At 32.0% G+C, this 15,016-nt stretch overlaps 1 protein-coding gene and 1 long non-coding RNA gene across 5 annotated transcripts; one reads left to right on the forward strand and one right to left on the reverse strand.

The window, feature by feature from the left end:
• The first annotated feature begins 12,180 nt into the window (after positions 1–12,180).
• LOC105764235 (uncharacterized) lies at positions 12,181–13,941 on the forward strand. 4 transcript variants are annotated; one of them, XR_001124570.2, is made up of 5 exons: positions 12,181–12,219; positions 13,109–13,185; positions 13,319–13,371; positions 13,548–13,597; positions 13,674–13,941. It is a non-coding gene; the product is annotated as an uncharacterized LOC105764235 (long non-coding RNA). The 4 variants fall into 4 exon arrangements; XR_008191758.1 differs by lacking the exon at positions 12,181–12,219 and having other exon boundaries at positions 12,957–13,185; XR_008191759.1 differs by lacking the exon at positions 12,181–12,219 and having other exon boundaries at positions 12,957–13,185; positions 13,274–13,597.
• Positions 13,887–15,016, reverse strand: LOC105764234 (uncharacterized). The gene is made up of 2 exons (XM_012582755.2): positions 14,710–15,016; positions 13,887–14,400 (listed from the first exon to the last, which is right to left on the reverse strand). The coding sequence occupies exons 1-2, from the start codon at positions 14,949–14,951 to the stop codon at positions 13,986–13,988; spliced, it is 657 nt and encodes a 218-aa protein (XP_012438209.1). The 5' UTR covers positions 14,952–15,016; the 3' UTR covers positions 13,887–13,985.

Consider the following 15,016-nt stretch of genomic DNA (forward strand, 5'->3'; position numbering starts at 1 on the left):
CACTTAATTTTTAAAAATTAAAGACAACTTTATACAACATTAAACTCTAACAAAATATATTTTGTTATGGAATAAATTGGAAGCCTTGTATATGACAAAATCTTTGGCCAGCAAGTTAGTATCAAAACAACGTCTCTACACGTTCATGATGGCTGAAGGTGAGTCTATTAGAACTCATATTAATGAGTTTGTTACCCTTCTTAATGATTTAAAGAATCTCGAAGCAGAGATTGATGATGAGGATCAAGCTATGTTGTTGTTATGCTATTTGCCCTCTTTTTATAAAACTTTTAGGAAAACCCTGATTTATGGGAGAAATATCTCTCGTTTGATGACATAAAGGGGAATTTGTTGAGCAAAGATAAACTCGACAACGAGTTAGGCCCAAACAAGAAGCCAGACGAGTAAGCCTCAGTTCTAGTTGTAAGAGGAAGACAACAATCTAGAAATAAAAAAACTGTGACAAATACTGTGGCTATTGCAAAAAGATGGGTCGCGTCAAGGTAGAATGTTGGAAACTGCAAAATAAAATTAAGAAGGATGCTGAAAACAACGAGAAAGATAAGCAGAAAGCCGAAGTTGTTGATGTTAATGTAGCCGAGAAGAGAGGTGATGATTTCTTATCGGCTACATTAGCATCAATGGGCGACCCCAAATCAGGATGCATGATAGAATTATTCGAACACTGTCAGATATTAGGTATATTATTGATTTAAAGAAAAATCTCATTTCCTCGGGATTTGTGGATTAATGGTTGCAGGATAGTTATTAAATCAAGTAACTTAAAAGTCTCTCTGGAGCTCTCGTTGTGATGAGAGGACAAAAGAATACACTTTATATGTTTTACAAGGGTTTACGGTAACTGGTGCGGCTGCAATTACTAAAGAACAACTGAAATCGTCACCATGTCGAGACGAGGAAAACCCTGACGTCGTGACGACGCGATATGATTTTTCCTCCATCGATTCCAATTCAACCAAACTTTGGCACATGCGTTTGGGTCATATGAGTGAGAAATGTATGATATTCTTGTGCAATAGAGGTCTTCTTAAAAATACTGAAGTTGGCACGTTAGATTTCTACAAGCATTGCATTTTCGGGAAGCAAACCCGAGTCAAATTTGATTCAATAATGCATAGAACAAAAGGAACCCTTGATTACATTCTTTCTAATTTATGGGGTCTGTCTCCTAACATCTCAAAATGAGGTAATAAGTATTTCCTAACTTTTATTAACGATCATTCTAGAAAAGTTTAGGTGTTTTCCTTGAAATAAAAAAGCAAAGTCTTCAAAATCTTTAAATAGTGGAAGACACTGTTAGAAAAACAAACCAGAAAGTCCGTGAAGAGGTTGAGAATGGATAATGACCTTTGATTCTTGCAAATGGGAAGGAATTGAAAGACATCGAACCGTTGTGGGAACTCCATGGCAGAATGGAGTTGCAAAAAGAATGAACAAAACCTTGTTGGAAAAGGCTCGATGCATGCTTTCTAATGCAGGCTTAGGGAAGGAATTTTGGACTGAAGCTGTAAATTTGGCAAGCTACTTGGTAAATCAATCTCCACATTGAGCGTTAAACAGTAAAGTTTCAGAGGAGATATGGTCAGGTAATCCTCCCAATTATTCTAACCTTAGAATTTTCGATTGTCCTGTTTATGTTAAAGTTAGCTAGGGAAGCTCAATCCAAGGGTCGTTAAATGTATTTTTCTGGGATACTCTGTCGGTACAAAAGGTTTTAAGTTATGTTGTGGTGTTTAGAATCCGGCAAAATAACCGTTAGTAGAAATGTTACGTTTGATGAATCTGCAATGTTTCGATAAGAAAATGAGACAATTACATTTGAAAACACAAAAAATCAGAGTGTTTCGAGTAATGTGGAGTCAAAAGCTGAAATAGGGGGAAACGTCTTGATGAACCGATGTTCAATGTCGCAACGACATGACAAACAGAAGACTTATCTCGACAAGGAGTTGCATGATGTCGGAATGACGAGAAAAAGTTCTTTTTCGTAAATCTGAATATGTTTCGAGTCAAATTAGGACTTCATCCAACTCATAAGTACCATCACCATATCAGTTAACTAATTATAAGTTGGCTCGTGACAATAAAATGTGATAAATTCGACCACCACAGAAGTATTGTGAAGGAAACCTAGTGGTCTATGCTCTAAGTGTTGTCGAGAGCATTGATTCATATGATCCTTCGTGTTATTATGAGGCAGTTCAAGCCTCCAATTCTTACAAATGGCTCGTTGCAATGGAAGAAGAGATTAAATCACTTTAAAAGAACGAGACATGACAGCTAGTTAAACCACTCATCTATAAAAGAATCGTTAGGTGCAAATGAGTGTTTAAAATGAAGGAAGGGCTACAATCAAGTGGAGAGAGTTGATTTTTAGGATGTTTTCTCTCCCGTTGTGAAACATACGTTCATTAGGGCACTTTTGGCTCTTATTGCATCAAACAATCTTGAGTGACCCTGAGGAGGACATCTACATACAACAACTAGAAGGGTTTAAATTTGAAGGTAAAAAAGATCATGTTTGTCTTTTACAAAAGTCTTTGTACGGTTTGAAGTAGTCTCCTTAGTAGTGGTATAAAAAGTTTGATTCTTTCATGTTAAGTATCAATTTTTCTCGAAGTAAGTATGACAGTTGTGTTTATCTATAATGTCTTGATGATGGTTCTTTTATATATTTATTATTTTACATTGATGATATGTTGATTGCATCTAAGAATACATTTGAAATTGATCGTCTTAAAACCATAGTTAACTCTAAATTCGAGATGAAACATTTAGGTGCAGTGAAGAAAATTTTAGGCATGGAAATTTCAAGAGATAGACATTCTGAGAAATTGTTCTTATCGCAACAAAGGTATATCATGAAGATCCTTGAGTGATTTGAGACGCAAGACTTAAAACCAATAAGTACTCCCTTAGCATTTTAAATTTTCAATTTCAGATTCTCCCTAAAACGAAGAAGAAAAGAAGTACATGTCAAAAGTACCTTACTCAAGCGTAGTTGGAAGTTTAATGCATGCAATGGTATGCACTCGTCTTGATATTTCACATGCTGTTAGTGTTGTTAGTTGATACATAACTAATCATGGTAAGTTACATTTGCATGCAATTAAGTGGATTTTCAAATATTTGCGGGGTACTTCTAACATGTGCTTAAAGTTCGAAAGAAGCCTGAAGGGCTTAGTCAGATATGTTGATTTTGATTATGCAAGAGACTTAGATCGAAGAAGGTCTCTTACAGGTTATCTATTTGCTTTTGGAAATTGTGTCATTAGTTGGAAAGCTACACTTCAAGCTACAATGGCTTTGTCGACTATTGAAGTAGAATACATGGCTATTACTAAAGTAGTAAAAGAAGCAATTTGGTTAAGGGGCATGTTTTGTCATCTGGTAAGTGAAAAAGAAATAATAAACGTATATTGTGATAGCCAAAGTGTCATACATCTCACCAAATATCAAATACATTATGATAGAACGAAACACATAGACATCCGTTACCACTTTGTTCAAGAGGTGATAATTCGAGAGGATGTTTAGATTCTTAAAATTGGCATAGAACACAATTCGACCGACATGTTGACAAAGAGTCTTCCAGTTTCAAAGTTCGAGCATTGCTTGGACTTAGTAAGTATCCAACGAAGATCAAATTATACCCATAACAGGGCTTGGCAAAAGAGTTAGTCAAATATGAAGTAAAGGTGGAGATTTGTGGAGTTATGCCTTGTATTTTCGTGTTGACGTTGCAACGAGCAAGCACATCTCGTCTCGACGAGCGAAGGCCACGTCCTGACATGGAGACGTGATCCACAAGATTTTTGATTTTTTTATCTTGGTTAAACTCTATTTTAGTTTCCCACTTAAACTCTAATTAATCTAGAGATATTTTAGTCATATTGTACTAAGAATTTTAGCCTATAAATAGGCCTTAGTTACTCTAGGTTAGATACAGTAACAAAAATATTTAGATTGAGAGAATTTTGTTCTTTGTTTTGAACGGTTTTTCTTGTGGAGCTTTGGGTTTTCTTTTAATTCTGTCTATCTCTTGTACTCTCCTTTTATTATAGTGAATTATTTTTTTGCTCATGGTTTTTTATCCTCATTTGAGAAGTTTTTTCATGTTAAATTTTGCGTGTTCAATCTTCTCGATTTTATTTTATTCACTTGTTCGTTGCATACACAGGTTATTTTCCTAGGGCAAATGACCAAAAAAAGCCCTTTTTTTTCAAAAATTATCGAAATGGACCAATTATTTAATTATTTACCGGAATGGTCCATTTTCCGCGAAATCGCATCCACGTCAGCGCGATGTCAGGGTACGCGCTAGGAAATCGCATCCACGTCAGCGCGATTTGCTTACGTGGACACAAATCGCGCCCTATAGGACGCGATTTGCTGACGTGGATGAACAATTTCTCATTTTTAGCTTGGAAAACTTTGAAAGGCCACAACTTTTCTCTTGGTTGTCCGATTGAGACGATTTTTTTTTGATTTTGAATAACTTTTTGAGATCTACGCGCTGACAAACTGCCAAAGCCGCACTTTTTGTCGAAAAAGATCCCTTTTTGCCCCTAAATTTTGATTTTTTCGGTTTAAAATTAAATTTTGAAACATTCAAATCATTATTTTCCTTATTTATTTGAAGTAAACACCGGATTTTTTTACAGAATTGTTGTATTATTTCTTCTGATTTGACACGTGTATGGAATAGGTCCGATAAATCGTTAGAACGTAAGTAATATAATTAAGATAATAACAGTATTTTTATAATATATCAATTAATTAGTTTAGCTTAGTTGGTTAAGATACTTGCTCTTTTCCCTTAGTACCTTGGTTTGAATCTTGTTGGTAACAATTTTGAATCTTTTTTGAATCAATAGCAACAAGTACAAAAAAGATTCAAATAGCACATCACATTCCTCAATAGTCAACTCTTTTAGCATAGAAAAGGAATTCTTATGAAATTTGCTGTGCCATATCCTCTTTGCGTTCCTCAAATGGCAGATTGTGATTTTCTCCAAGTTAGGAAAAGCAACCTACATAATGATAGAAAGTGCTAATTACAATTAGAAATAACTTATATAAATTTTAGCTCATCGATGCTTAGGCAAAGGCATCGGTAACTCATATAATTAAGACAGTTAGAATCATTGGTCGTTTGAGAAGAAATTAAATGAATTTAATATAAAATTGTATTCAGTTGACTTTTCTGTACGTAACTATTAACATATACACACACTACAAATAATGATTTGAATGTTTCAAAATTTAATTTTAAATCGAAAAATCAAAATTTAGGGACAAAAAGGGATCTTTTTCGATGAAAAGTGCGGCAAATCGCTTCGGCAGTTTGTCAGTGCGTAGATCTCAAAAAGTTATTCGAAATAAAAAAAATTCGTCTCAATCGGACAACTGAGCGAAAAGTTATGGCCTTTCAAAGTTTTCCAAGCTAAAAATGAGAAACTGTTCATCCACGTCAGCAAATCGCGTCCTAGAGGGCGCGATTTGTGTCCACGTAACCAAATCGCGCTTACGAGAATGTGATTTCCTAGCGCGTACCCTGACATCGCGCTGACGTGGACGCGATTTCGCGGAAAATGGACCATTCCGGTAAATAATTAAATAATTGGCCCATTTCGGTAATTTTTGAAAAAAAAAGACTTTTTTTGGTCATTTGCCCTATTTTCCTACAATAAGATTCATTTATTCATATTGTATATTGTATTATGAAATGAATGATCATTCCTATTAATGACATTCATATATACATATATTCAAGAAGCAAATAAGAAAGTTTAGTAGCATAACTAGTTCACGAAGAACTTGAATTACTAATATCTTTGTTTTAATCTTTCTCTAATTTTCTTTTTTATTTAAAACACATTATCTACATGATCTAGTCTTTGATTAACTAGTAAAATCCTTTAAGTTTCTTTTCATCATATCCAAGTAAGAATTATAATTTCTCTATCATATGCAATCAAGATATCTTTAAATTTTGGGTTAATATGTAGCTTATATACCCTTGAACTTGTCCAAAAGTAACTAGTTGGTACCTGAATTTTTTTGGGCATAGTTGGTACACGAACTTGTATTCCATCACACACGTTGCCGCAATTTATTAACAGCGTTATTTTTTAAGGTTATAATGTAATTTTCCATTTGAACTTGTTCAAAAGTACCTAGTTGGTGCCTACACTTGTCCAAAAAGTACCTAGTTGGTGCTTGAACTTATCCAAAAAATTATATTTTTTAAATTAATTTATATTTTAAAAAGATTTTTAATTTTTTAATTTATATCCACCACGTGTAGTACTGAGAGGTTGCCACGTGTCACTATAGGATTGGCTATCAATGTCATGTTAGCACAAACTAATGGTGTTAGTGTGGAGGTATCAACTTAAGTGATGGAATACAAGTTTAGGTATCAGCTAGGTAAAAAAAAAGAAAGTTCAAGTACCAACTAGATACTTTTGGGCAAGTTCAGGGAACAAACTATTTATTAACCCTTAAATTTTCTCTAATGTGATGTATTCAAAATTTTTACTCTTTATATCTAAATTTCTATGAACTTATAAATATATTTATAATGTCTAAATATCATAAAGTTTAAGTTCATTTACCCCTTTAAGATTTATAAAAATTATCAATCATGGGCCCTTGATTTGCATTAATGTTATCAATCATGGGCAATTGTTTTGTTTTTTATGTAGAATCGTGGGGTATTTTGGACGGACTGAGTCTTCTTATTGAGCAAGGATATGACAAGGTGCTCATTCAGTTTGATTTTCTTGAGGCAGTTCTGGCTATACAGGAGTTTTCATCAGTAAGGTCCAATTTTTCCTTGATCAGGAGGATCCATCAAATATTATCCCGGTCCAGTCAGTGGAACATTCGTCACATTTCTAGAGAGGATAATCAAGAAGCTGATCGTTTGGTCAAATTGGTCCAAAATAGAACAAATAACTTAATTTTGTTTGAGAGCTCCCTGTTGGAGGGGATGGTCTAGTTTTTGTAATTTGTTTAATTTACTCTATTTTTTCACCCAAAAAGAAGAAAAAAAAGAAACCAAACATTTTTACAAGATTGTGCAAAAGTGATGATTTTTCTTTCGTTATCATAGATTAAAAATTGAATACCTTAACCTTAAATATCGATCAGCCCCATGGAATAGTTAAAGGAAAGATACAAACACAAAAAATTGATGATTTTTCAAAAAGTTGGGTATGAATTTAAACTTACAATTGCAGGATTTCAAAATTGTAAGTTTAATTTAATCTTATTTATAATTAGCTCTCAAATGAAATGATGTGAATGAGAAAACTGTTGAGGAGGTGCACGCCTCAAATGTGCTCATACAATTTCTTGTTTCCATGTGACAGATCAAAGCAATGAGACATTAATGAAAAGCCATTAATCGTATCTAATTGTTTCAACACCACTTTGTGGCAGTTTTTTAAAGTCGGGAATGAGACTATGATGATAAAAAATATTATTAAACTCAAAGCAGTAATATTTCGACTTTTAAAAGTAAATTTATTGATCCTCTTATGATATTCATCTCCTTGAATTTAATTTTATTCATTTAACGAGAGATAAAATACTGTTATATCTTATGTTATCGTATATTTTACATGATTTGATCAACTTAATATTACGAAAGATGACATCATTCTGCTTACATACTTCTTCACAATAGAAAATATTCCTTAATGTTGATTATACATTATACTCTACTACATCTTCAAGACATCTACTAAAATGAAAGTGTTATATCACCTCTACTCTACAACTTCATTTTAGTGAAACTTTCGAATTTTTCATATACCTTATATTTCACAAACACTATTATGGTTGAGTTAAATTTCACGCACCAAAAGTGCTACATCATCAATTTTGTAAATTCATTATTAGGTTTTTATTTCAAAGCTTTTTTTTTTTTTGGAATTTTTCATTTTACAACAAAAAAATACGAGGGATATTTATGATTTGATTCATCCTTTATGTGGGATGGGTAAACAAAACTCAATTCGATTAAAAAAAATTAAATTTTGAGTTAATCGAATTGAGTTTTTCAATTTTTTCGAGTCAAGTTAAATAAATAATTTGAGTTTCGAGTTCGAGTCGAGTTGGTGTAAATACCCCTTTGGCCTTGTCAATTTTGAAATTGAGCAAATTGATCTCTCTCAACAAAAATTACAAAAAAAGAATCAAAATAATTTTTAAAAATTCAAAATATTTATAAAAATTCTAAAATTTATATATTTTTAAAAAATATAACAAATTTTAAAGAATATATAAAGAAAGTTAAAAATTTCTAAAATATTAATTTTGGGGCTTAAATAAATTAATAAATTAATAAATTATTCAAGTTTATCATACTAAAATATTTTTTTTTCTTATTTTGTTTTGAAAAAGTTTTCAAATATATATGGTTTTAAATTTATGTGCTGAGTTATACTGTAATAAAATTTCACTCGATTCGACTCAACTTGAATTTCATTTTATTCAAATTGAGTTAGAATGATAAAATATGACCCGTCAACTCGATTAACTTAAAATTTTTCACTCGATTCGATTGAATGCTCACCCTCTATAGTTTTTTTTGAAATTATAAAATTAAGATGGAGTTTTCTTGAAGACATGTAGATAAAATAAAAGGCTTTTTCTGATATTATCAATGTTGAACATTTTAGTAGAATGATTTATCGAGCATTTATTACAATTTATTGCTAAATATTGGGGACATGCTATATACTTATATTATTTATTGCTAAATATATATACATCAAAGTTTGTTTTGATCAACAACATCATACATCTTTACTACCCGTAGACTCTTAACATTTTATTGAAAGTTTATGTTGCTTTAATTCTTTGTCCATCATTAGCTACATTGAATTTCATAGCAAGATTTTTATACTTTGATGAGAAGAAAACAGGTAAGAGATCAATAGCATAATACACGTTTGAACGCAATTTTTAAACAATAATTCGTTTGTAAGTCAATTACTAGATATTTTTACAAACAAGAACAAGCTTCGGCTGTAAAATATTCCTAAATAATTCTCTGTCCCTAAAACGTGGTAGACTTATCGCTGCAAATGAGAAATGAAAAATTTTCAAGTTGACACTCTGGAAGATGTCAAAAGCAATCAACAAGTGGTTCCAATACTGGAAAAATATGAGATCTCATCCAAATTATCATTCATGATGTGTTTGCTCCTAATAGATTAGATTGTAAAAAATATCAACACATAAATTCAACAAAATGGAAATAAAGATAGACTCACTAGCCAAACTAAAAGTATTTAGACCAGTAAATCAAATACTTAAAGATGCCAAACATATTGAATATAACTGGGTTTTTGTATGTTAAATAAAATTATAAGATACGTAGCATAAGTTTTTCACGAAGATTCGATATAATTTATGAAAAAGACATTTTCTCTTGTTACTTTCAATTTTTTTAATTAATTTATTAATCTTTGAACAACTTGACTCTGCCCAACTTACTAGTATGGGTCATAAGATAATAACATCTACCTGAAAATTCTTGATGGATTTAAGATGGTTAATGCATATAATTCAAAACCTCTCTGTTAAATTACAGAGATCCTTTGGCTAGTGGTTGATGCCTGGCGTTGCTTTATGATTGTCGTGGCTCTTTTTTTCTTATGGTTTTGGCTAGTTTCGACGATGGTTTTAACATTGTTTTTTCGGCCTTGCAGCGACATGACCTTTGTAATTGAGGCATGCATGCAGGCGATGGTATGATTGCCTTAGCCCTTGAACATCTTAGTCACAATCTCGCTTTTCTACTCTGGTCACGAAGCCAACAGAGTTTTTGTTGACTAGGGTTAGTTTTTTTTTTTTTTTTAATATAGTTGGTATTTTATTTGGGGTCAAGTTTTTGTGGGGTTTTTGAGCGACTTTCTTTTACATGTATTATATCTATATTTGTTGATATTGAGTAAAACAAGAGAAGAGGATAAGGAAAAAATCAAGGTGGGTAATAGAGGTCATTTCATCTGTTGAGGCTAATTGAGGAGGTAAGTGCTTTGAGTAACTCTAGGGTATTAAAATGTCAATTCCTTGTTCATAGTTTTCTAAGGTATTTATAGGGGAGGTTCCCTATCCACTTGAATGATATGGCTAGAAAAGCATCTGATCTCGTTAATGTGAGGTAGTTAAACTTAAATAGATTCCTTATTGTCTTGGAAGTGTGATCGCATTAAGATGACGTTCACCTTTAAGCTTGAGTGATTGATACCTTTTAAAGTGGGATGAGTGTTCATACTCAAGAAGTTAATGCGAAATCAACAATGTCTCTTGTGCTAACCCGTGTCTTCCAAGTCAAGTTTCAAGGCTTTTTGAGCCACTTTCTTTTATATGTACTATATCTATATTATATTTAATATTTTTGACCGAGTTGATGTCACCCATCAATTGGGTCTAACTCAATCATAAAATTACCAAAAATCATTTACTTTTTGTAAGGTAATTTTACATTTCCGTATGAAGTCTAAAAAAGTATTTGGAAACAAAAGATTTGAACCCAAAATATTATATCCTTAATATTTTAACTTTATCATTTCAACCAATGTATTAATCAATTACTATATATATATATATATTAGTTTGTAACATAATACTTTCACATGTTATGGCATAATCTAGTTTCCTTTAATGAAAGGATAGGATTGTTTTAGATTTGTTTTGACTTATTTTTCGAGAAATTTAAACTTATATATAAAAGATAGGCTTTAGGAGCCTCCTTTTATGACAATTGTCCATGATTTTTTAACAATAGTATTTAAATTTCAATTTTGGTGTCTTTATTTTTTAGATTATATAAAATAGTTAAATTTAATTTTAGTCTTTACATTATATTACGTTTAAATTTGATATTTGACATTTGATATTTTAATTTTATACATAGTTTAGTACATGTTTATAATGTCATTAATTAGCCTATAGTTAGCTTAAATATTTTATTTGATTGAAAGGTTATTACTTAATTTTAATGTTTGTTAATATTATTAAAGTTATTTGTTAAATTAAATTCATTATAATGCCATTTGTCGATAAATATAAGTATGATTTTTAAAATTTTATGTCACATCAATAAATTTTTAAAAATTCAACAATCTTAATAATTAAATTTGAATTTTTAAATTTTAAAAATAAAAAATTAATTTAAAAATAAAATATATAGAATAAAGTTACAAAATCAGTATTATTACTTAGAATTTAAAGGGTAATAGTAATAATCAATCTATAACCAGAAGTTCCTTTGGATCTTCCTACCTCGGCACGTATCTAGGCGTCCTTTTTTCTCCTTTCATAGGACAATGGTCAAATATTATTTTTGGTCCCTGTACTATACCTGAAATTAAGACTTAATCTTTATAGAGGAAGGTCCTTTACCTTAACACTTGTCTAGGCCTTCTTTTCTTTTGCCTTTCATGGGAAAATGGTCAATTATCACTTTTAGTCTCTCCACTATGCCTAAAATTAAGATATAATTTTTATACTTAAAACTCTACCACAATTTGGACCCTATTTTTATAATATTTTATCCAAATTGTTAATATATATTGTTGACTACTCTGATTAAATTTTTATGTGGATTTAAAAAATATTATACTGGAAAAAATTATTTTGGCATGATAAGTTGACATAAGTTTTCCAAAATTTTTATAAATTATATAATAATGATAAATTTTCAATTTTGGTCCATGTACAACACTCAAATTAAAGATTTAATCTTTATATTTCAACTTTTGGACATAATTTGATACCTCAATTTTTCAATGTCATTGGTTAGCCCAAAACTTTATTTCAATTAAAATGATGATGTATTTTTAAGAGTAGTTACCGTTAAAATTATTTGTTAAATTCATGTTCATTGAGATGTTTTTTTTGCTACATAGTTATCGTGTGAGTATTTTTAAAAAAAAATTACAAAGCATCATTTTAGTGAATTTAACAAAAGAATTTAATGATATTAACAATTGAATCTAAAATTTTAATTTTGCAAAATAGAGGAACTAAATTCTTAAAAGTAGAAATATGAAGACTAATTTCTAAATGCATGAATAGTATAGAGACTTTGGTAATAAGAAACAATTAATCCAACACCGGGAGTTGGTATGCCATCTGAAAATTGCAGAACCTCTCCAAATTGTTCAAATTCTGGTAAGCTCGCGTTTCTTTTCAGATTCTTTTTCTTCTTCTTCACTTTGTCTTACTTCTCTTTGTTTTCCGTTCAACTCCTTTGTTCAGAATATTGCGATTCTTTTGTTCAGAATAGTGGTGCTTATCGATTTAGTTTAGGCAAATCTTATTGTTTCTTTTTTTCAAGAGAAGGTGTTAATGGGTCTGGAAAATGGGAATTTAAGAGGGGCTGCCAATGTTAGATGATATAAATATGGTAACATTTCGTGGAAATTTAAAGTGTCTGATTTACATGGTGGTTTAAACTGTATAATTCATTATTGCAAGGCATTTCTCCTTACGGGGTCTGATTAATCTAGCTATGTTATGGACTGTTAACGTACATTGATGCTGGAATTTCAGAACTCTACAAACAGACCTATAAGGTCACTACTTATATATTTAACTATAAACAAGAACATGAAACTAGCATATTAAACCACTTGTAGATATCTTACTCCCTTTTTCCGGAGTATAGGCACCCCCTTACGTATGGAATGACTGAATAGCTGTTCCGACCTCTGTTACTTTTTTTTGGCCAAAAGTCATCCTCTGTTACTTGAATTCTTATTTCTCTAAAGTATTTGAGTCTGACAGTTGTGTCTGGCACATCTTTCAACATATTAATTGAGCATGCTCGTATGTGACACTCACCCCAAGTCCTAGTAACTTAGGTACCAACAATAAATTAACTCAAAGAGTCAACAGATTGTGGGGGTTAGTTTACTAATTCTGGTGCTTTTGTTTACTCCTGCATTTCATATTTTCTTTAGGACAGGAACCCTTAGATTTTTTCTTGTTTAATCAACTTAAGCTTTACCATCCGTACGGAGAAGGGAAGCAATAAATATTTTGATTTTCTTGGTGGCAGCTTCTTTTCTCCTGTACTTGCAGTGAAGGCTTAGTTTTCCTCTGCTGAGTTCTGTTTCGAAGTTTCCTTTCGTTTTGGTGAGTGCCTTTTTGAGAATGTTTACTGATTTTGGATATTGTTACTAGACTGAGTTTTTTCATGAAGCACATTATTTTGTTTTCCCAGCTCTAAAACCTATATTTTTCCTCTGCTTCCATGTGAAAAATTCAGTTGTTCCTTGAACAGCTGAACATCATTCTTCAGAGAAAGGAAGATTCCGTAAGGTGTATACATCTTGATTCTTTGCCTTGATATTATTCCTGTATTTGAGTCCAGCATGCATTCATAATCGTCAGCAACTGGTCATCATGTGGCTTGAATTGAATCCAAACTTTTCTGTTCCCTGCATAAATTGAAAACTAAACGAGTCTCAGTTGACAAGGTTCTTTCTCTGTGTCAGTCTGGATGAGTTAATAATGAGGAGTCGAGATCAGTCAATATCCGACTATGGTGAGTAGTTCAAAATTTTTGAAGCATTAATGCGTTTTCCTCCTTGGTATATCTCATAACAAGTTCAGTTGGTTAGTTGTAATGTTTTTCAGATTTGTAACCTCTGGTGAAATACGAAAGCGTTCCAAGTTCTTCAGACCCTTTATTTTGGGATTAACAAATGCAACAGTGGAACAGGTTTGTTTTATTTAAATTTTTTGTATGCTCACTAGCACTTGACATCCTTTCATGCATTATCAGGAATTGTTCTTTTTTTTGAATTCTTTCCCCTTTAAAACAACAGTGCAAATAAGAGTTGTAACATATCCTTTTGATTAGTAGGAAACGATCTCAATTTTCTTTTATCATCTTTTACATATTATTTTTGCTGCTTTAAGATTAATGAAAGCTAATCGAACCATAACATCACTTCATTTACACGATTCTCATGTTCAAAGGGAGAGTTGTAACCAGCAGCACTGTACAGCAGAGAGCGGCCACTGTGTTGATTGGAGGCAGATGATTTATCCCTACCAGTGCCTTTGAGGCTTTTCTTCAAGGCTGATAATTGAACAGAGATGTTGGAGTCATCCATGAAACCTCCAAATCTCCTCACAGCTGCATATTTGTGTTGAGGCAACTCCACTGGCTGTGCTTCAGCTGATAGGGGAGGGTTCCTTTGGAATTTTTGGGGCATGTAAAAGTGAACTACATAGGTTGAATTCTGGAGATGTCCTGTCCTTGGATGTATATTAACCAAAACTGGTGCTGTCATATTCATTTTCACTGCTGCATCATTGTTGCCCCGGATGTAAGCAAAGAGACTAACCATGGAAAACAAATCGAAATTAGAAATAGAATGAGGATGATTAATGTCAAACAACAAATATATATATCACTTTTTAATGAATTTATACTTCAAACAAAACAAATTCAAAATTATATACATGAAATACTGATGTGATATGGTTAACCAATATTAAGTAGCCCGGTGTTAGATTATTATTATTCATATGCTGATGTACCGTTGATTTAACACATAGCCAGTGAGTTCTATTAACTGTTCAAAGAGAAATAGCATTTGGCTGATTATTAATGTTATTAGTAAATACTAGAATTAGCAGTGTCCTTACATTTTGAAGCCAATTGAAACAGCATATGTGTAGGAGGGAGAGGAGATGGGGGTAGTAGCCACCCACGTAGCCTTTGAATAACTTCTAATCTCGAATTCAGGCTGGCTATGAATAAGTGTGTATGGAGCACATTCAAGGTGGCCACAGTTGAGCGGCTTCTCATACCCTTTCCCCTCTATTTGCTCTACTACTGACGCACTTAACACCAACAACACAAACCCAAACTTCTTCATTTGCCCCATACCTCCAATTTTGGATATCTATTTCTTCATGAAATATATTGCTTCCTACTCACTATCGATATATG

This window comes from Gossypium raimondii, chromosome 12 (assembly GCF_025698545.1).
Source record: "Gossypium raimondii isolate GPD5lz chromosome 12, ASM2569854v1, whole genome shotgun sequence".
NCBI lineage: Eukaryota > Viridiplantae > Streptophyta > Magnoliopsida > Malvales > Malvaceae > Gossypium > Gossypium raimondii.

Coding starts and splice junctions, on each gene's coding strand:
- LOC105764234 (XM_012582755.2), bottom strand. CDS start 14,951: ATGGGGCAAATGAAGAAGTTTGGGTTTGTGTTGTTGGTGTTAAGTGCG. Junction 14,401..14,709: donor GTTTCAATTGGCTTCAAAAT/GTAAGGACACTG, acceptor TTCCATGGTTAG/TCTCTTTGCTTACATCCGGG.